Below are 22,640 nucleotides of genomic sequence, written 5' to 3'. Positions count from 1 at the left end.
ACGAGCAAACGAGAATTTTTCTGGGTCTAGAAGTAGATTCAATTTATTTAAAAACTTACCTCAAACAGTTACTACTTACTTGTTTCCACGTCGAAAAGGCGACGCATCAGTAGACATTTTAACAGCCACACAGACAGATTTTCTCGCATGATCGTAAACATCACTTTTTCACCTTTTTTGCATGCTATTTGTTAGTTATTGCTTTTTGCTTGTGTTTAGGAAATTTCAGTACGGATCAAATAATTCAATGATTATTTTGTCTACACTTATAGTTTGAATGCTGCTAATCAAAAATTTGACTGGAAATAGCTTTGACAAACTAGGCGGAAACTTTTTACTGATACTTTCTAACACCAGGTTTACCAGTTTAAGGCACTAACTCGCAAAACAACACTGAAAATGAGCACCAAAAATGTTGCAATTCTTGAATATAGAAAGAATTTTTTGGGGTCAATAGTCGGGGAAACATCTATTGTTGACTCACCATCACCACAGTTAGTCACAAAAGACTAAACATATAATGACAGCTTCTAATTAGGAATTTGTTCAAAAAGAATTGTTTTAAAACCATTGTTTTAAATCAAGTTTTTTCGCCTGTTTTGTTCAAAATGGCTGTACTATTTGATTTTTTTGTATTAAATAGGTTGAAGAAAAATGGATGTAAAAACTTGCCAAGCGCTTCTTATTTGCAATATATTCTTCAAAACGCGACAAATAACGATAGAGGCCATAATTTCAGATACAAATATTACGGGAGCTACTTTCTGGTTTCCGCCATCTTGGTGAACATACTACGGGAACGCCTTTACTTTACTAAATTGAACCAACTACGAAGTTATTTATTTCACTTGATGTTGTGCTATCTCTTTCCGTCATCGAGGCTTTCGTCTAAGTTTATTTGACTGGAATTTAAAGCGTTATGTGGTTTTCAATTACCTTTGTTGCAGTTTTACTCAACCAAATTTGGTAGCAACAAATCCTCAAGAGATACAATACAAAACTAGCAAACTATGAGCTAGCTAGCATGTCGAGTATGAAAGTGTGGAAGACATTTGTTTTTATTTTTCAAAAAATAAACGTTTACTATAGAAATTTAAAGAATCCTCACTCCTGGGTCGAAGTACGGAGTTATGCCCTGCATTGATAGGCACACAGGATAACGAGGCCCGATGCTCAATCAGCATTCATCAAAACTCTCAAGGCTGACAATGGAGAGATTGTCATCAACGTTCTGTCGCTTAGATTTTGTAACTTCTGATTTCACTGACGTTGCCCAGCAGGCGTTTTTGTTATAAACAGGTTTAGGGAAATCCAATTCGGGGACTGTAATAGTAAATGGCTGCTCGATGTCAATATTGCCATGTGTCCTCATTGCCCATGGAGGTATCATAGCGGGTGTAGGAGGCCTTGGCCTGGTCTCATCACGTAAGTTTGCACCGCTGTTTTCAAAGTAATTTTTGAGAGACACGTTTCCCGAGGACAGACTGAGTTTTGATTTTGGTCTTTCTCTTGCAGTTTTCGGCCTGCTTTCAGTTTCCTTTTTGGTACTGAAAATCGGTGGAAGAGGATCGTCTATTGGAGTCATCATCCTACTGACGAGATGCACCTGTGATACCGAAGGCAATTCCGGCATTTTCACAATCGCATGATTATTCTCCAAACTGGGCGCATTGATAAGTTTTATGCTCGAATTGCTACTTATAGCGTTCATGATTCCATTTTCTGAAAACACTAAACTCGTATTTGAATCCGTTGAACTTTCGTGTATTTTGAGACAAATTGGTTTTACTCGATTTCTTCTCGATGCTTCACAGCATCCACGTAAAAGATACGACAGTCGAGCGTTTCTACGCCAAATCATCCAGGACGTATGGAGCAGAAATAGAACAGAAGCAATGGTAAATAGCAATAGGCCATGGATAGTTAGCCATGACTGGATGGCCTCATCGCATCCTCTGTCAAAAGTTTCATTGAAATCGAACAATTCACTATTTTCTACTACAAACGCGACCGAAGTATCTGCGACAGGACTCGTTGTAGTCCCAAAAATAGCAATGGTTGAAACGTCAGTAAATATGTTCTCAGGAGATAAAAAACAATCTGATCTATCGATGCAACAGGATTGTGGTGTCCAATCCCGGACGATACCCGTATCGTCGTCGACCTGAATCCAATCCCTGCGTGACTCACGGCCGCAGCATTGAAATGTGTTCTGAAATGAAAGTATACACGTCAAGATCTTAACTAAAATATTTTTTCTGAATATATATATTGATGTACTTTAGTATCGATGTACATTGTGTTACAAGTACTTTCACTTCAATCTGATATTATTATTGTATATATGGCTAGGTTTGGAGCTACTTATTATTTTGAAAAACCGACATCTTTTCGGTAGGGTATTGCCTGCTCAGTTTATCACACCCTGGGAGAGGGGCATTTGAACCCAAAATTTGTGACCTGTGATGGCAACACAGTCAAGTCAACCGCCTAATTACCCGCTAGGTATTTAAACCAGCAGCTATATAATTATGGCCTTTGTTTAACCCGACATAAAAAAAAATCGATTAAAAGCAAAGGGTGTTTCTGTAAAGGCATGATGATTTTGATCACCATGCTCACGCTTGAAGAAGGATTGATAGTAGGCCCAAAAAGTCGGGTTATCATTGAATCGTTCAGGAATAGAGAAAATAGTGTTGAAAAAGTACGCGTTCGTGTGTCACTGTAAACGTCGCAAAACCGCTTTTCGAATAAACATACTCAAACATACATAAACTGAACTTCCGTCATTTATATAGTCGATTATACTTCATTCTTTATCATATACTGGACACAAAGTGTTTTTGGTTTTGCTTATTCTGTAACTCTGAGGTGAAAATTACATTACCAAAATTTCCTACTCAAGTCTGTCTGGATTGAATGGAGGCACAAAAAGAACCGAACTGGTTATTTGTATTTACAACTTTAATATTTTAAAGTCTAACCTGATAAACATCTATGATGTTTTGATTTGTTGATTCCACAATTCCGTATCCGGATATTGCGGACTCCATCAGAGATGACATGTGACTTCTTATTGGTGAATCTACAACGAATGACATCCCGCCTAGAGCAAGGCATATTACTATGGAAATTCTCAAAATATAGATAAAGCAAACTGATGCTTTCGGCTCTTTATCAGGAAAATCATCGATGATGCTTCTTCGACGATGAACGCAAATTGCCCCATACAGTCCGATGACCTAGTTTGTGAAACACGATCATAGGTTGTCAGGTATAAAGATTAAATACGATAATAAACCACAATATAGGTTAACTAATATTTACCAAAAGTGTTTCCAAGAAAAGTGCGAAAACGACAAGGAAAATCCACGAAACGTCGCCGAAACTTGTACCAGCGCTGGGCAGATACACAAAGATATCCGCACGCTTGATTATTCCGGAGAATTCTCCGCGATCAAACACGCCAGACTCTGCGAGATGAGCAAGAATCACCCAAACCAGTAAGATGCATCCAAACAGAATGCAGGCAAACAGGTTCGTAACATACAAGAAGAAAGAAATCTGTGATAAAGAGTTAATTAGCAATTATAAAAATAAACTTGTGACGTTTTTTTACCAAATGTAAACTTACCTTCTCCGATCTTGTTCTGTCAATTTTAAATCGCTTTGAGGTAACATTGATCAATTGATCCATATTATGACCGGGAACCTTGAGAGATACCGGTTACGATAATACTGAAATTTTTGTTTTTTACGCTTTTCATTAAAACGGCAATGTATACTATGACGTCACAATACAAGTACGACGACAAAATGGCAGTCGATATGCTGTAGATCACTTGGCATATTCCACTGTGATGTCGTTCCCGAGTAAAGCAACGTAAATAAATTTTCTTTGATAATGGGCGTATTGTTTCTCGCAACAGTGAAATTAAGCGCGATGCTGCGAAGCATCCGAATAAAGGCATTGACACAAATATATCAGCGTTGGTATATTTGAAAGAGCAAAATGGGATGTAAATTGGTATGGCAAGAATTCCTCCATTAAATAAGAAAGGTTGATTATGGAAGTTCGACACTGAGTGCGCATTGTGACAAGCGTGTTAGAAATACACTCGCCATCGCACATCTGATTAGCCTGCGTGGGTTCGCAGGTTCGAATACCATGTAGTTATACCGCGTTTCCCCGAAAATAAGTCCGGGTCTTATTTAAGATTTCTTCCGAAAAATAACACTAGGGCTTGTTTTCGGGGGGTGTCTTATATTTTTATTTATCAAAACAAAATTACAAAGTAGACTAGTAGAGAATTACGAGATTTTCAAATATACAGAATATTTATACAGCTATCCCTTCACGTATAAATAACACGATTTTATTCAAAATACGGTAACTGTAAAACATTTATTAGCAATCATTTAAAACGTGTAGGAGAGATTTCGCATTATTGACTAGGTCATATTTTAAGGGTAGGGCTTATATTGAAATCTATTTTAAAATTCAGGCTAGGTCTCATTTTCGGGGAAACACGGTAGCTATGTGCGACAGAATTGCTGGACTCCTCACCGCCGTAGAGTGGTACACGTAACCGCAGGTCGGTTACGGCTTCCTCAAGTCCGTGCATATGAAACAAATAACTGGCTAACTAATCTCCCGCGATATTGACAAGAAACCGAACCGAGAGGTCGTGGTTCGCCATATGATTAAGCAGCCGACTGTCCTCTCCCCGGGATAAATATGTAAATCCTATCACATTACCAAAATGTCGCAAGCCACAAAAGGCATAACTCATGCTCGTCACGGACTGCAAAACAGTTACGAATCACGGTGTGGTTATTTGACAAGGCATTGAACATTCTTTATTCATCGAAAAGTTTCTAAGCCGCAGAAATATTCATGTGTCTTTCTTATTTAACAGTGGCTCGCTGAATGGACGATGTCTCGAAAAATACCAAAATTATAGGCAAACGTTGAGCCCTTGTTGTTTGTCGGTCCGGCCCTGAGCGTCACCATACTTTTCGTCTTGGTCCATCGCGATAAACATTCAGCACGCCCTTGGCACAAAATGAACATTGCTCCAATTCGAAGACGTCTGAGTGAAAGGTAGAAAAACGAGCAAACGAGAATTTTTCTGGGTCTAGAAATAGATTCAATTTATTTAAAAACTTATCTCAAACAGTTACTACTTACTTGTTTCCACGTCGAAAAGGCGACGCATCAGTAGACATTTTAACAGCCACACAGACAGATTTTCTCGCATGATCATAAACATCACTTTTTCACCTTTTTTGCATGCTATTTGTTAGTTATTGCTTTTTGCTTGTGTTTAGGAAATTTCAATACGGATCAAATAATTCAATGAATATTTTGTCTACTTATAGTTTGAATGCTGCTAATCAAAAATTGGACTGGAAATAGCTGTGACAAACTAGGCGGAAATTTTTTACTGATACTTTCAAAAACCAGGTTTACCAGTTTAAGGCACTAACTCGCAAAACAACACTGAAAATGAGCACCAAAAATGTTGCAATTCTTGAATATAGAAAGAATTTTTTGGGGTCAATAGTCGGGGAAACATCTATTGTTGACTCACCATCACCACAGTTAGTCACAAAAGACTAAACATATAATGACAGCTTCTAATTAGGGATTTGTTCAAAAAAAATTGTTTTAAAACAATTGTTTTAAACCAAGTTTTTTTGCCTGTTTTGTTCAAAATGGCTGTACTATTTGATTTTTTTGTATTAAATGGGTTGAAGAAAAATGGATGTAAAAACTTGACAAGCGCTTCTTATTTGCAATAAATTCTTCAAAACGCTACAAATAACGATAGAGGCCATAATTTCAGATACAAATATTACGGGAGCCACTTTCCGGTTTCCGCCATCTTGGTGAACATACTACGGGAACGCCTTTACTTTACTAAATTGAACCAACTACGAAGTTATTTATTTCACTTGATGTTGTGCTATCTCTTTCCGTCATAGAGGCTTTCGTCTAAGTTTATTTGACTGGAATTTAAAGCGTTAGGTGGTTTTCAATTACCTTTGTTGCAGTTTTACTCAACCAAGTTTGGTAGCAACAAATCCTCAAGAATTACAATACAAAACTAGTAAACTATGAGCTAGCTAGCATGTCGAGTATGAAAGTGTGGAAGACATTTGTTTTTATTTTTCAAAAAATAAACGTTCAATATAGAAATATATATAAAGAATCCTCACTCCTGGGGCGAAGTACGGAGTTGTGCTTGCATTGATAGGCACACAGGATAACGAGGCCCGATGCTCAGTCAGCATTCATCAAAACTCTCAAGGCTGACAATGGAGAGATTGTCATCAACGTTCTGTCGCTTAGATTTTGTAACTTCTGATTTCACTGACGTTGCCCAGCAGGCGTTTTTGTTATAAACAGGTTTAGGGAAATCCAATTCGGGGACTGTAATAGTAAATGGCTGCTCGATGTCAATATTACCATGTGTCCTCATTGCCCATGGAGGTATCATAGCGGGTGTAGGAGGCCTTGGCCTGGTCTCATCACGTAAGTTTGCACCGCCGTTTTCAAAGTAATTTTTGAGAGACACGTTTCCCGAGGACCGACTGAGTTTTGCTTTTGGTCTTCGTCTTGCAGTTTGCGGCCTGCTTTCAGTTTCCTCTTTGGTACTGAAAATCGGTGAAAGAGGATCGTCTATCGGAGTCATCATCCTACTGACGAGATGTACTTGTGATACTGACGGCAATTCCGGTATTTTCACAATCGCATGATTATTCTCCAAACTGGGCGCATTGATAAGTTTTATGCTCGAATTGCTACTTATAGGGTTCATGATTCCATCTTCTAAAAACACTAAACTCGTATTTGAATCCGTTGAACTTTCGTGTACTTTGAGACAAATTGGTTTTACTCGATTTCTTCTCGATGCTTCAAAGCATCCACGGAAAAGATACGACAGTCGAGCGTTTCTACGCCAAATCATCCAAGACGTATGGAGCAGAAATAAAACGGAAGCAATGGTAAATAGCAATAAGCCATGGATAGTTAGCCATGACTGGATGGCCTCATCGCATCCTCTGTCAAAAGTTTCATTGAAATCGAATAATTCACTATTTTCTACTACAAACGGGACCGAAGTATCTGCGACAGGACTCGTTGTAGTTCCCAAAACAGCAATTGTTGAAACGTCAGTAAAAATGTTCTCAGAAGATAAAGAACAATCTGACCTATCGATGCAACAGGATTGTGGTGTCCAATCCCGGACGATACCCGTATCGTCGTCGACCTGAATCCAATCCCTGCGTGACTCACGGCCGCAGCATTGAAATGTGTTCTGAAATGAAAGTATACACGTCAAGATCTTAACTAAAATAGTTTTTTTTTGTATATATTGATGTACTTTATTATTGATGTACACTGTGTTACAATCTTTTCACTTCAATCTGTTATCATTATTGTATGGATTGGTCAGGAGCTGTTTAAAATATGAAAAAAAACGGCATCTTGTCGGTTGCCTACTCAATGTATCACACTCTTGAAGAGGGGCATTTGATTTAACCCAAAATGTGTGATCTGCGATGTGAGCAGAGTCAAGTCCACCGCACGAATAACCGATAGACATTTAAACCAGCAGCGATATAGGGGCCTTGCTTGACCAGATATATAAAAAAAAAGATCGATCAGCATAAACGGTTGTTCATGATGCTATTGGTAGCTATTCTCACACTTGGAGGATGGGTTGATAGTATACCCGAAAAGTCGCAATATCACTGAATCGTTCAGAAATATAGAGAATAGTGTTTGTTAAAAAAGTATGTCCGTTTGTGTGTCACTGCAAACGTCGCAAACCCGTTTTTCAAATAAACATACGAAATGTTTTTGCACCTCCCTGCCTACGCCTGTGAACAGTCAATAAAACGGATTTTTATTGTAGGACCACAAATCCTACTTTTTCCATTTGGAAGGGTATAGTCGATTATACTTTCATCTTTATCATTCACTTAACACAAAGTGTTGTTATTTTGAGGTAACTCTGAGGCGAGAATTACATTACCACAAATTCCTACTCAAGTCTGCCATTATTGGATGAAAGCACGAAGAGAATCGAACTGGTGATAGTCCTAATTTCTTCATATTCTTTGTATTTACAACTTTATGATTTCAAAGTCTAACCTGATAAACATCCATAATATTTTGATTTGTTGATTCCACAATTCCGTATCCGGATATTGTGGACTGCATCAGAGATGACATGTGATTTCTTATTGGTGAATCAATAGCGAATGACATTCCGCCTAAAGCAAGGCATATCACTACGGAAATTCTCAAAATATAGATAAAGCAAACTGATGCTCTCGATTCTTTATCAGGAAAATCATCGATAATGCTTCTTCGACGATGAACGCAAATCGCCCCATACAATCCGATGACCTGGTTTGTAAAACACGATCTTAGGTTATCAATCAGATTTTACGCCAATAAACAACAATATAAGTTACTGATATTTACCACAAGTATTTCTAAGGCAATCGCGAAAACGACAAGGAAATTCCACGAAACATCGCCGAAACTAGTATCAACAGTGGGCAGGTACACAAAGATATCAGCACGCTTGATTATTCCAGAGAATTCTCCGCGATCAAACACGCCAGACTCTGCGAGATGAGCAAGAGTCACCCAAACCAGTAAGATACATCCAAACAGAATGCAGGCAAACAAGTTTGTAACGTACAAGAAGAAAGAAATCTGCGATGAAGAATGAGTTAGCAATTACAAAATTAACTTGTAACGTTTTTTTTTTATCAAATGTAAACTTACCTTCTCCGATCTTGTTCTATCAATTTTAAATCGCTTTGAGGTAACATTGATCAATTGATCCATATTATGACTGGGAACCTTGAGAGATACCGGTTACGATAATACTGAAATTGTTATTTTTACGCTTTTCATTAAAACGGCAATGTATACTATGACGCCACAATACAAGTACGACGACAAAATGGCAGTCGATACGCTGTAGGTCACTTGGCCTATTCCACTGTGATGTCATTCCCGAGTAAAGCAACGTAAATACTTTTTCTTTGATAATGGGCATATTGTTTCTCGCAACAGTGAAATTAAGCGCGATGCTGCGAAGCGTCCGACTAAAGGCATTGACACAAATATTTCAGCGTTGATATATTTGAAAGAGCAAAATGGGATGTAAATTGGTATGACAAGAATTCCTCCATCAAATAAGAAAGGTTGATTATGGAAGTTCGACACTGAGTGCGCATTGTGACAAGCGTGTTAGAAATACACACGCCATCGCACATCTGATTAGTCTGCGTGGGTTCGCAGTTTGGAATACCAGGTAGATATACCGCGTTTCCCCGAAAATAAGACGGGGGATGTCTTATATTTTTATTTATCCAAACAAAATTACAAAGTAGAGAATTACGAGATTTCCAAATATACAGAATATGAATACAGATATCCCTTTACTTATAAATAACACGTTTTTATTCAAAATACGGTAACTGTAAAACATTTATTATCAATCATTTAACACGTATAGGAGAGATTTCGCGTTATTGACTAGGACTAGGTCTTATTTTAAGGGTAGGGGTTATATTGAAATCTATTTTAAAATTCAGGCTAGGTCTCATTTTCGGGGTAAAACGGTAGCTATGTGCGACATGATTGCTGGACTCCTCACCGCCGTAGGGTGGTACACGTAACCGCAGGTCGGTTACGGCTTCCTCAAGTCCGTGCATATGAAATAAATGACTAACTAACTAATGACTAACTGACTAACTAATCTCCCGCGATATTGACTGGTAACCGTGCGAGAAGCCGTGGTTTGCCATATGATTAGGCAGCCGGCTTTCCTCTTCCCTGGATAAATATGTAAATCCTATCACATTACCAAAATGTCGCAACCCACAAAAGACTTAACTCATGCTCGTCACGGACTGCAAAAAAGTTACGAATCACGGTGTGGTTAGCGTAATTTGACAAAGCATTGGGCATTCTTTATTCATCGAAAAGTTTCTAAGACGTAGAAATATTGATGTGTCTTTCTTATTTAACAGTGGCTCGCTGAATGGACGATGTCTCGGAAAATTATAGGCAAACGTTGAGCACTTTATTTGTTAAAAACAAATACGTTGTTAGTTGGTCCGGCCCTGTGCGTCACCATACTTTTCGTCTTGGTCCATAGCGATAAACATTCAGCCCTTGGCATCGAGGCACAAAATGAACATTGCTCCAATTCGAAGGCGTCTGAGTGAAAGGTAGGAAAGCGAGCAAACGAGAATTTCTCTGGGTCTAGAAATAGATTCAATTTATTTAAAAACTTATCTCAAACAGTTACTACAGAGATTTTCAACATCAATGCACGGTAATACGTCGGCAACCGCTGGTAAGAATGGCCTTTCGATAACGTGGCCATTCCATTCAAGTTAATTGTTAAGTTGTGACTAAGCTATAAAATATTTCTTGAACAACGACAACAAACACCTTAATCCGATATCGTAAATACCATTAAAAGACTCGAATGAATCTAGTTACTTATCGTTACCAAAATTGGTGTTGGTATTGATCTCTCTATAAAAGGTTAACAGTCTGTTGACTGCAAAGATATTTATTTATGTGGAATTCGCGTCCTCGTAGCTGTTTTCTCGAATAGATTCATCTGGATATAGATTTCTTGGTGGTGTCGACCTGTATTTCAATTCACGACCAGATATTGCTTTCGACATTGCAGTAAAGCAGAGACAAGCAATGGTCACGGATATACAACAAGATGCCAGCAACGTTGATCCCAATAATTCATTCCTAAAATTTAGCTTCTACTAGAATACTAGATATTCAAACATAATTGTGTGGGAACTCTACCTACAGATCCTGCTCCTAACATAAATTTCATTCCTAGCTGCACTGGTACACATTCTCACAAACCATGAACTTTTATCACAATCAAAGTAAAAATTAATTTTGAACACGATTTCAAAAAACTAGAGACAGTGTGACTGTGAATGCAAATTGACAAATGTTAGTCCTCATCGCTGGCTATTTCCATACTTATTCCACTCGCATCTGAGTTTGCTCCGTCATCTGTAATTAATAGAAATGTATAAGAGATTTGTACAAAAGCATTAAATTGCCCTATAACAGGGGTGTGCTACTCGCACATGGCAAATCAAACTAAATACTCGTTTCGTTGGCCACACAAGTTTTCCTCGAGGGCTGCATTTTGCCTGCGGGCCGCAGGTTGCACACCCCAGGCCGAGAACATGGTTTCCCAACTTTCTGCTCATCGGTACCCTTTGGAAAATTTAAAGATTCACTCGTGTACGCTCTGACCCTCAACTTATTTTCTATATCTAGGCAACTCCGTACATTGCCTGAAAATTTGCTAAAAACTTCAACCACATTCTCATAGCAATCAATAGGCTGTTTTGTCTTGCATAATGTGATTGGGCGAATAAGTCATGTGAACTGCGAAAGTAAACTTGGTAGTTTCCATAGTTGTAGTTTTCAATAGTGTGAAAATGTGACTCAGGTCTTCAAATTACTAACATCAGGTGATGAAATATATTTCAAGGCAGATGAGAGGTTAGGGAAAGAATATCTTTATACTTAATCTAAGGTACCCCTCGAAAAGTCGAAACGAACCTTGGGGGGTACATGTACCTCACTTTGGAAGAAATGGCAACAGTGTGGGCCAATTCCATGCAAATGCAAATATGATGACAAAGGTAGGAAAAAAATTTGCGAATAGCCATCTGCTAAAAATGTAAAACAATGAAACAGAGTTGTAAACTATCATGAAATATAGTAGTAATTGTACCTGCATCTCCCATTGTAATTACATCTTCTCCAGGAGGAGGAGGTTCAGCCATTCCAGGTGGAGGTGGCTCGTGTGTTGGTTCACGAGGAATCATAGGCTTGAACTTGCATCCACTGGGTGGAAATGGTTCATCTTTTTTTGCCATTGATCTTGTAAATCTTGCGGGAACAAAAAGTGGTGCAGTGACTGGAGGAACCGGAATAAATTCGTTTGTATTGTCCTTAATGACAGCTGAATCTTTATTTCTACCAAATGGTAAGTTGTTAGTTTTGCTAATTGCACGAGTACCCAGGATAACAGCTGCTGTATTAGGTTTAGGTTGAAATTGCCTGGCACTACGTCCAGCTGGTAAAGTTATAGATGATAAGTGATTTCGAAGCGCATTTTCTCTCTTCAACGCTTCGACCTTTTTCTGCAGCTCTGCTGTTTTTTTGTCTTGTATGGCTTTATCGGACTCTGGTTGAAATATTGAGTCTGATTTTGAAACGCTTGTAGGAACAGAAAGTCGTGGTGGATATATTTGACTCTTTCCAGTTATTTTGATGGCAATTTTGCCTTTTCCAGCGAGGTCTCCATTCCTATTATGGTCATGAGCTTCATTCGGTAGAACAGGATTATCCACGGGCACTTGATCAAACTGTTTGACTGTTTCTGCTTTTGAACCAGAACCCCATGAAAACTTGCCAAAACCGGGTGTTGGAATTTTAGAGCTGGATGAAGTAACAACTGGCTTACTGATATTTTCATTCTCTTCTTTCTTTGGAATAATCTGTGGAGATTTTTCAACCCATTTGTTTTCATGACTGCGACTACGCGAGCGATGGTTACGTCTTGATTCAACACGACGTTTATCATGTCTGACTTCATATCTATCGTCTTGTTGTCTGTCATATTCATCATAACCTGGAGACCAGCGATTTTTTCTGTGTCTTGTGTGGTCTGCTGATCTCTCACGAAATTCATCTGAATATTTTCGAGGCAGTTTCCTTTCATCTTTTCTATCCTCTCTATAATGTCTTTTCTCATCCTTTTCCTCTTGTCTATATGATTTAGGTTTCTCCTTGTCTCCATCTCCGAATGATGATCTGTCATAGCTTCGTCTTTCAGAATCACGGTGGTGTTGCCTTTCAGGCTCCTCATATCTGTGCTGAGAGTGTTCCCTTTTTACATCTTTATGCTTCTTTTCTTTTTTGTGTGAAGCCTTATCTCCCTTATCCTGTGCAGTGCCATCATTTTCTATGTATTTTAAAACTCTCTCCACTCGATCAGAGTATTTTGATTCCTTCAATATCGGTTTTGATTCTTTTAACACATGCTTCTGTTCATCCTTCGCTTTTGCAGGCTTGTCCACATATTTGACTTGAGTGTTGATATTTTTTTCCTTCATATTTTTATTTCCATTTTCCATAGCCTGTATCACAGCCTTTTTCTTCTTTTTGAACTTCTTTTCATATGAATGATGCTTTTTACAATGTTTCTGAAAAATTGTTTATTATTAAACACTGTATGCCCTAATAAGTGCTAAGAAAGAATAACAGGAAATGTTATAGCAGATTATGTTGTTAAGAGTTCCGGCCCTTAATTAAGCAGCTCAAATGATATATATGAATAAGGATTACGATTTGAGATATCCGACTTCTGTAGAACAAATAGGAATAAGCGCTTAATAAATCAAAAATTTTTATCGATTAACGCAGAATAAAAATTATGCTCATGAATTCAAGATCACCAGCTCACCCAGAGTTGGTGTGTATCATGCATACATTATATTTAGGAATGAATTGTGACAACTTGCAATACTGAAAATTTAGCTACTGAAAATTATTGCACAGCCATATGTATTAACGATTAACGATTGATAATGCGAAATATGGAAAATAAAATTCTGTTTCATAAAAAAACATTTAAGAAACTGCCAGGTGCTAATTAATATGCACAAATAAAATACAAAATATCAAGCATTTTCTACTAGATGAAAGAATATATAATTGTGTTACCTTATATATTGTGTTGTGCAAATAACTTTTACAATGCTCCTCAGCACATATTTGATCTCCTGAAAACGTTTGACATAAAGTGCAGAAATATCCAGTGACCGGAATCAAGAATTCTGATCCTGTGACAAAACAAGAATTGCTGTCAAAACCAAAGTAACTGTCATTATCTACTTATTGGGCAGAAAATAAAATAAGAGCAGCTGAAAAACAACAAAAGGCATAAATCAATAAATGAGTCAAAGAGAGAATCATGTTTGCGACTCGTGTTATAATTCAGTACAAAACACTAAAACAAGTTGACTTGTACGAATTCACTCAACAATATACTGACAATATATAGAGATAAAAAGATTGAGTTGAGGCAACAAAACATTTCATACATAGCTCAACAATGTTCTATCACTTTATCCAACTATACACAATTGTATTCAGACTTCAGAGAATCTTTCTGATTGTTCCAATTTTTGTTTATTAATAAGGCTGCATATCGTCGCAGTGAAACCAAAGCTTTTGTCACATTTTTCGGTTTTGATAAAATCACAGACTTCTAATTTTCATATCTGTACAGCCAAACCTAAAACTGGACATAAGACGCTACCCTACATCGAAACAAACAGCTACAGCTTCGTAACTAAGTCCAAAAGTAAAGCCCTGAACCATGATGACAGAAGATCAAAAAAAGTTCATATCTAAGAATGAGACTAAAGCTTCTTCGGTGTTAAGGCAGTGGTATAGGCTAATCTATTCTGAAACTATGTCTGCTATTGGAACAACTCTGTGGTCTTTCAATTCTGTTATATAGTCAGTAAGTACTCTACAGAACAAACCATACATGGGTTGTTTGAACTGTTTCATGCATAATACTGCAATGTGGTTACATCAAGCACCCTTCATTCAGCATGTAATAATTTTCTATATCAAAATCAGTTGAAGCACTGACATAGAATCATTACAATGACAAAGCAAGTATGAATTTGTTTTAATAATATGGCATTCTTGATGCCAAGGTAGTAAAGTAAACTAGCTTTAGACATTTTTCTATGATTTGGTGAATCTGTCACACAGTGATAAGACAGCTTTTAAATCATTTCGGTCTGTTACCAGCCCATAGGTACGAGAATTAGTCCATCTGTTTCAGATGCATAGACTTAACATTCCTAGAGACAATACATTGAATTCACCTTTTAAAGCCTTGGTAACACAGTCATCAGCTTTCTTCTTTTTAGGTTGATCGTCATCATTCCATGGTCTATCATATGGATCAATTGACTGAAAAGTACATATAACTTATGTAAACATGGTTTTAATGAAACAACAAATAAAAGATGAAATAGGTGATAAATAAAAATGAAAAAAGCCTTTTTTTGGATTCATTATAACGACTTACGTATCAATATTTTAATTATTTTTATAAAGCATTCCCCTGTTAGAAAAAACTTATGAGGAATATAGAATATAGAATATTTATGTACTGCAAATTGAAAACACGGACTTAGACTCTCCTGGAATGTTTCAAATTCGGTGACAAATTCCCAGCGTGTTTTGCATGCAGAATTACCTTTCTATGAGATTTGCTGTGAAGATGAGTTAAAAACTCCGCTAGATCTGCAGAAACTGTATCACATATCTTGCACAAATGGTTTCCAGGGTCAAAATAATCATATTTGTCTTCTTTATCTTCCTGCTAATAAAATTTTAATTTGAAATTACTTCAATAATCCCCAACACTAATCAAAACTTGCCTTTACCCATTTGCTAATAAATTATATTTTATAAATGAACGCGTAATTTTACTCAATACTAATATACTGGAGTAGTATAAGTGGGAATACGTGACACAACTTTTGGCATTGCCAACACATTCGAATATAAGTCTGTCTCTGAATACAGCGATACTTGAAGAATGAGACCACAATATCATATTTTTGTGAGAATACAACAAGAGAACTATAAAAAAATATGATATTTCTGATATTCTTTTTTGTGCATCTAGGCACGAGGATACTTGAATAGGACTATATTAAAAGTAAAAAAGCTTGTATTTCTGTGAATACTATAAGAAGAAAAACACGAGATATGATATTTCTGTTTCAATGGGAAAAAATATTAAATTCTTTACACACCGTTGCTTCATCCTCACTACTTTCTGTAGCAGATGCGATACCAGCAGCCTTTTCAGCTGCCTGGCGTATTTCTTTTATCTGTTCTTCTACACCAGCCTGAAAATTCAAAAAGGATTTGTTATTTTTCATTGACAAAGATTTAAATTTCAAGCAAGATTCACACATGCACAAAAAAAAACCTAATGTATTTTGTTGAAATCCTTTTAAAATCACTCTGGCATGCATTGTGGCTGCATGTATTTACAAACTTCGGATGAGAACGATGTCATTCTGAAAGAAAACTTGTTTGATTACAAAATGAATACAATCAAAATTTGTAGATGCAACAAAAATGGATTGAACAATTCTTAACAAAAATGAGATCACACCTGTAATAAATTGTTCTTTTTGATGAGAGGATCTTTATGACCATCTTTTTCTCGTCGCTTTTTTCGCAATAACTCATTTTGTTGTTTCTTTAACTTTTCTAACTCAAGTTTAAGATATTTTAATCTTTCTTGTCGAGCATCGTCAGTTTTTTTCGCTGGAGTGTCAGGTCGATGGGGTGGCAGAACAACACGACCGCTTGTTTGAGAAGGAACTATTTGCTGATGTGGCTGATATAGTGCTTGTGGAGGTTGAGCAGCACTGCTCACTGGTTGATAAACTAAAACGCTTCCATCTGGATTAAGCGGACCTTGGACATGTATTGGATATCCAAGACTAGTGTTTATTGAAGGTTGTATAGTTGGTGCTACAACAGGTGCATATGGAATGCTGGCTGCCTGATTGTACGGATCATATGGTTGATAATATTGCTGAGCAGTTTGAACTGGTTGAGGAGCTGGCCTTGGTCTTGCCACTTGACCTCCTTGGATTGTTTGAATTTGTTGTGGTTTCTCAATTCTATGCTGAACTGGCTTTAGAGGTTGAGGATCTGGCGTTGGAGTTGTTAAATCTGGTACATGTGTGGATTGGGCAGTCTGACTTTGCTGAGCTGACATTTCGAAGTTGAATCCAATAGCTTTTAAAACGTTTTTCAATGCGTTTGAATCAAATCCACCAGGAGTCATTTTTGTTGGTATTTCTGGTTCATTGGGTACTTGCACAGGCTCAGGTTTCTTTTCCTGCACCGCAGTAGGGACAGGGGGCTTGATAGCTTTTACTTCTTCCGCTGTATAGCCCAGTGATTCACCGTAAAGGAACCTATCTTCGTCATCAATATCTTGCTGGGTATATGATTGCTTGGGAGGACTATTTCCATAAGCTTGGCTCAAGGCGGCTAAGCTTGCAATGTTAGTTGAAGAATTGGTTACAACGGTGGCAGCGGGTTGACTGGCAACAAGTGGATAAGAGCGCTTCTCTTCTTTCGGACCTCTATTCAGAACAGGATGAAGATATCCCGCATTGTTGCTGTTTTCTTCCTCAGAATTGTCTTCCGCCTTTAGGTGAAGCGGATTGAAATCCCTGTTTGTATTACTTTTCGATAAACTTCTGGAATGACTACGAGAGCTTGAACTTGATGAGGAAGATGATCTATGTTTGAATCGCTTTCTTGATCCATAACTTGATGATCGTCTGCCTGAATGATGTGGTGGCGAATGTCGTCTCGGTGATCTGCTACTTCTGTAACGACTACGACCTCGTGATAACGACCTTGACCGAGATTTACGTCTCCTAGGGCTGGAAGATCTAGATCTTGAGCGATAGAAAAGGTTTCGTCCTTTGGTGGGCACACCAGGGGGCAATGCAGGACTTCTAGAAGAAACATGTGGAGGGATTGGAGATTGGACACGCGGTGGTGATCGATCTCTTGAATTTCTTCGCCAAGAAGAATATCGGCTGGGTGATTGTCTCGGAGATCTTTTATCGAATTCACGGCGGTCATGTTGCACAGCAGGCCATGCATCTCTGATATGGTCTTCCCGATCTCTTCTGTACGACTGACGATGATGATCATGCATTGGTGAAAAATGATGCTCCCTTCGACTGAAAAACATATAAGGGGAAACGCATAAAACAGCTTGTAATCCACGATAATTATATGACGGACATTTTAATAAGCATATACTCACCATTCATGTATAAACAATTCAAGTCGTTTATTAGAGTTACAACATAACTTAGAAAGGCATACTATGTGTTCGAAAATAAGAATAAATCTTTTTCAGATACACGTACTCTTCATAACAGCTGTTCACATTTACAAATTTCTAGAGTATTACCTGTTCCTGGCATTTTATCATAGCTAACTCATTCACCACCACAATGGGATGATACATACACATTTTATTTCTCCCTTCCGGCATTTAGCTAGAGCTGATAATTATCACTCATATACTATTTATTTAGCTTATTTCTTTTTATCCTTCCTCCACTACAATTAATTAATTATTGATATATCTGTACAGATGTCAGGATGTCTCCTAATATCTAATCTAAATTTTTGTAAGTTAACAAAAATAATCTACGTTCTCTAGAAATAAAATAAATATTTTGCTTCATTCATTGGAAATTCTTCAATCTGGTAGACAAATTTGCTGTATTGCAGATTTATGTAAGTTTCATTAGAATTGTTTTTTTTGCGACTGAATGACGTTTTCTAAAAGTGAGAAAACAAAGTTTGAACTAAATAATTAATGAAAATCACAGATTTAGTAACACAATAGAAACATAAACCAAACAGAATATCATTTTATCAATATTACATAGTAGCCCGTAGCTTGATCTCTTACCGAAGTTCTTCTTCATGTCTAAACCGATCTCTAGAGGGTGAAGTATGAGTCCGACGATAATAATCATTGTTTTCAACAGTTATCCTCAAACTGTCGTCCACTGGTCTCCTGCCAAAGTCCTGTATGTGAAAAAAATTAGAACTTTATTTGCTAAATTCCGCCATTTAACAATCTTCAGTTACAGAGTTCTGGAGTCAGAAATATAGCGTTTTATCATTGAAGTCATGGTTGTAATAACACCTAAATTTTGGGAGATAGATTTGAAAGAGATGAGTCATAACTCTGTAATAAAAGATTTGCTTCCTAAGTCTGGTAAGGTTCCGTAAAAGCGCCTAACTTCGGACAGTTCCTAACTTCGGACAAAATTTTTAAACGGCCATATCTTGGCTAAAACGCGCCGTATATTGCTAATTTTAATTATTATAGGTTGCGCTGTTATATCTACATCTATTCTCATCTTTTTTAATGTTGCATAATTATTTTTTTGGTAAAAAAACGGAAATTTTGCCGAAAATTGACTGCCCGGCATTCAACGGCGCAGAGCGTCGCTCCTACTGAAGCTATCATCGTCAAAATACCATCATTCGGTAGAGGACGACAACAATGTATATAATTTATTTGGGTGATCGCAAGATGTCGTACGAGATTTGAATAAAACCTAAAATTCTGAATTATAAATTCTGTAAGAATATTAAGATTTCACGCAGCTTCAAAAATTACGTCAACCTCACGTAGATTATTTTTCGCTCACTTCCGACACGACGTCACACTGCGTCGCGGAAATGAATTTTGACGCCAGACACAACGGAGCCAACATGACAATTTCCGTTAAGATAAAGACGGCGTTCCAATGTAATATTTTTGTATTTTGTTCGGTCATGTATGAATATATACCAAAATTACATTAATGAAAATACATGTCACACTTAATCGATGACGTTAAAAATCGAATATATAAAACTATGATAATTCCAACGTCCATATGGCACAGTGCACTGACTTAACCATTATTTTATGATTAGTAGTCGAAATGACAGTTATTGAATACGGCCTGGGTGAATTTTATTCACTCGAAATTAAAAATAAATTTAATCTCCAACAAATAAACGGGACCTACATGTTTACAAGATTAATTTGAATTTTAAATTAAACTTTACAATCGGATTTACCGTGTGTTTGATATAAATTATCATTTATAAAGATAACCGCGCAGAATAAAATAAAGCTATCGGTTGAGAATATTAATACTTCAAAGACTTCGATAGAAACCCGTTAAAATACTTCATTGTGGATTGAAATGGTTTGCATCAAATATATTTACGTATGCATTTCCTGATTAAAATGACTAACGTGTTATTATACTCATCTGAAGTATCGAAAATAATGAACGAAAGATGTAAACATAGGATGACGGAAGTTTTAAATAATGCATTTTCGTCGTGACGTCAATGTTACGTTACGACGACGATCGAGCGTCTTATCTTCACACAACGACGTGATTACGTCATCCGCATCGGAAGCCTCTTTCTCTCTGTGCGTCGCGGTTACGCAGTGAAGAAAATGACTGTCCGAAGTTAGGGCAGTGAAGGATAACGGTCTGATGGCAAGAAATATAGATTATTTCAATAGTAAAAATAGTCCAATTGAACCGAAATTTGCAGGGAATGTAAATTACCGCACGAATGTTTCACCGAGCAATTTTGGCACCGTTTGGACAATAAATGGCCGAGTTATTGACGAAAATATAGTAATTTTGTCCGAAGTTAGGCGCTTTTACGGTTTCAAACCAGAAGTCTGGAAGTAGGCCTACAAGCTGACAAGTCGGGAGGCCGGAGTTGAAATAGATTTATTCTTTTACTATTACAGTATTAGGCTATTGCTGTATTATTTATTATGAATAATATTATCCCTGACATTTCTGCATTAGGACCATAATGACTAAATGATGCAAATACAGAAATGACATAAGAAATATTGCTGGGAAATAAAATATTAAAACATGGTACGGTAGCCTATGGATAATGATCAAAATTATCACTCACCATGCTGAAACAATGAACTCTGAATCAGTTCAAACTTAAAACTCAAGTTTACTTAGCAGTTCCAACGTTCCTGGAATCAAGTCATGCAAGTTGCCATCAGCTAGCAAGCTTTGAAAATAAATCTGACAATCAGTTCCGCCAGAAATTAGATTTATCTTTAAGCTAAAGTTAATAATAGGCTGCAATAATATCTGAATATTGTTACTGCTGTAATACAGATTTATTCTGATATTACTGTACCGGTATTTCTGTTTAATTACAGATCGTGTGGTCCACGAAACCGCGAACGTTCGGCACCACTGCAACTTCACGCTATAAAACTGACCAACGACCGCTTGCGAGAGTAATCTCCAAATGGAAGCGAAGTGAGAAAAAAGTTTTTTTCGCGAATGCAGAACCGCGAGAACAAAATTTGCGATGGCGAAATTTTATAAAATGTAGTTTCACAATTTGGGCAGATGTAAAATTGTAACGAAGTGTAGCACTGGGTAACATGCTGGACTGTTGGTACATCATGCCAATGGCTATGTGTATTCAGGATATGATTTATATATTTATCCAAGGGGAGAGCAAAGTCGATAAGACGGCCTAATCATATATCGAACCAAAGGATGGGATTGGTTAGCCAGTTATTTGTTTTTGGAAGCATGGACTTGATGGTGGAAGAAGCCGTAACCAACCAGCGGTCACGTGAACCACCCTACGGCGGCGAGGAGTCCAGCAATCATCTCTCGTACATTCCCATTGATCATGCATGATATATATCAAAAGGGGTGTATGCCGCACATTTGTGTTTTAGGCCAATATGGTCTTGTGCATACATCCCGTCTTCAGTATTTATAATTACTTACTCTTTTATATTGCTTTTACGAGACGAATAAACATACATACATACATGCTAAGCATCAGGAGAACGCGCTGGCCTTCACACAACTGATTGCACTCTATGAGTCTGCAGGTTCGAATTCCTTCATATGTAATTATGTGCGAACAGATTGCTACACCTCCCTCCATCGCAGTTCACGCATTTGATTTGCGTTCTCCATTATTCGTCCATGCATCAGGAACGATAGCTGGTCGGCTATTTTCATATGTCATCCAATATAGACGGTAAACAACAGAGAGGCAGACAATGCATAATGCAAATAATAACATGATACAACGGTGGACGAAGCGGCTCAAATTGACGCGATAGGCTTGATGCAAACAATAAATACACACTTGCGCGTAGTTGAAAGTAAATTGCTCAGAGCGCGTTTCATATAACAAATTTGAATTAAATATCAACTAAGTAAAAGAGAATAAGTATTTCCCAAATATGCCGAGCATTTCCTGCCCTTCAAACTTCTTCAAAACGTAAAAGCTGGGCCCACACAAATATCGGATTTGGCGTTTTATATTGCTATTATAGGGATGAATGTTCTTCCCTATAAGTCTATAATCCACAGTTACAATACACATTAGCTACACTATTATCCAAGTACTCACTTGAGTATTATAAGTTAGTATTCTTAAGCATTTAATTCTTATTTTGCTCCTAAACTTTGAGCTTCTGATATACAAAGCGTTACCAAGGCGTGACATGTATTAAACAGCACGCTTTTTGATTTTGTGGGATTATGGATTATATCACGTAGTCGTAAAGGGACTGTTCCTCACACTTGAATATTAATCTATTTAGTCCAGTTGCTCAAGCGTCATCTGCGTTGGGTAAACTCGTGGACCTATGCAAGGTTGCCAGATCCCATCGATCAAAAAAAGCCAAATCAAGACCTAAAAAAAGCCACAAAAAGCCAACAATTTTACCAAGTACAAAAGCCCCTTAATTTGTCAGATTTGAAGCCCTTGGCACAATACTGATGTTGATGTATAGCCATCAGTACATTTAGTGAGCCACACAAATATCTTTTTCCGTTATTGAAAGTTGTATTTTCGGTTG

At 37.4% G+C, this 22,640-nt stretch overlaps 2 protein-coding genes across 4 annotated transcripts; both read right to left on the bottom strand.

Annotated features, from left to right (window-relative positions):
* Positions 1–1,056: 1,056 nt before the first annotated feature.
* Positions 1,057–5,587, bottom strand: LOC120325980 (uncharacterized). The gene is made up of 4 exons (XM_039392170.2): positions 3,635–5,587; positions 3,328–3,564; positions 2,985–3,242; positions 1,057–2,212 (listed from the first exon to the last, which is right to left on the bottom strand). Exons 1-4 carry the CDS (start codon positions 3,695–3,697, stop codon positions 1,178–1,180), a joined length of 1,593 nt encoding a protein of 530 aa, XP_039248104.2. The 5' UTR covers positions 3,698–5,587; the 3' UTR covers positions 1,057–1,177.
* Positions 5,588–10,922: 5,335 nt separating this feature from the next.
* Positions 10,923–20,897, bottom strand: LOC120325978 (uncharacterized). Of its 3 annotated transcripts, none has more exons than XM_039392167.2 (9): positions 20,702–20,897; positions 18,660–18,778; positions 16,314–17,913; positions 15,946–16,041; positions 15,381–15,506; positions 15,004–15,091; positions 13,823–13,941; positions 11,826–13,302; positions 10,923–11,089 (listed from the first exon to the last, which is right to left on the bottom strand). In XM_039392167.2, exons 1-9 carry the CDS (start codon positions 20,702–20,704, stop codon positions 11,028–11,030), a joined length of 3,690 nt encoding a protein of 1,229 aa, XP_039248101.2. In that variant the 5' UTR covers positions 20,705–20,897; the 3' UTR covers positions 10,923–11,027. The 3 variants fall into 3 exon arrangements, with proteins under 3 accessions (XP_039248101.2, XP_039248102.2, XP_039248103.2); XM_039392168.2 differs by having other exon boundaries at positions 15,381–15,503; XM_039392169.2 differs by lacking the exons at positions 18,660–18,778; positions 20,702–20,897 and adding an exon at positions 18,000–18,436.
* Between the last annotated feature and the right edge of the window lie 1,743 nt (positions 20,898–22,640).

This window comes from Styela clava, chromosome 4, assembly GCF_964204865.1.
Source record: "Styela clava chromosome 4, kaStyClav1.hap1.2, whole genome shotgun sequence".
NCBI lineage: Eukaryota > Metazoa > Chordata > Ascidiacea > Stolidobranchia > Styelidae > Styela > Styela clava.
Note: the sequence above shows the minus strand (reverse complement) of the source record. Positions and strands in the feature narration are given on the sequence as shown.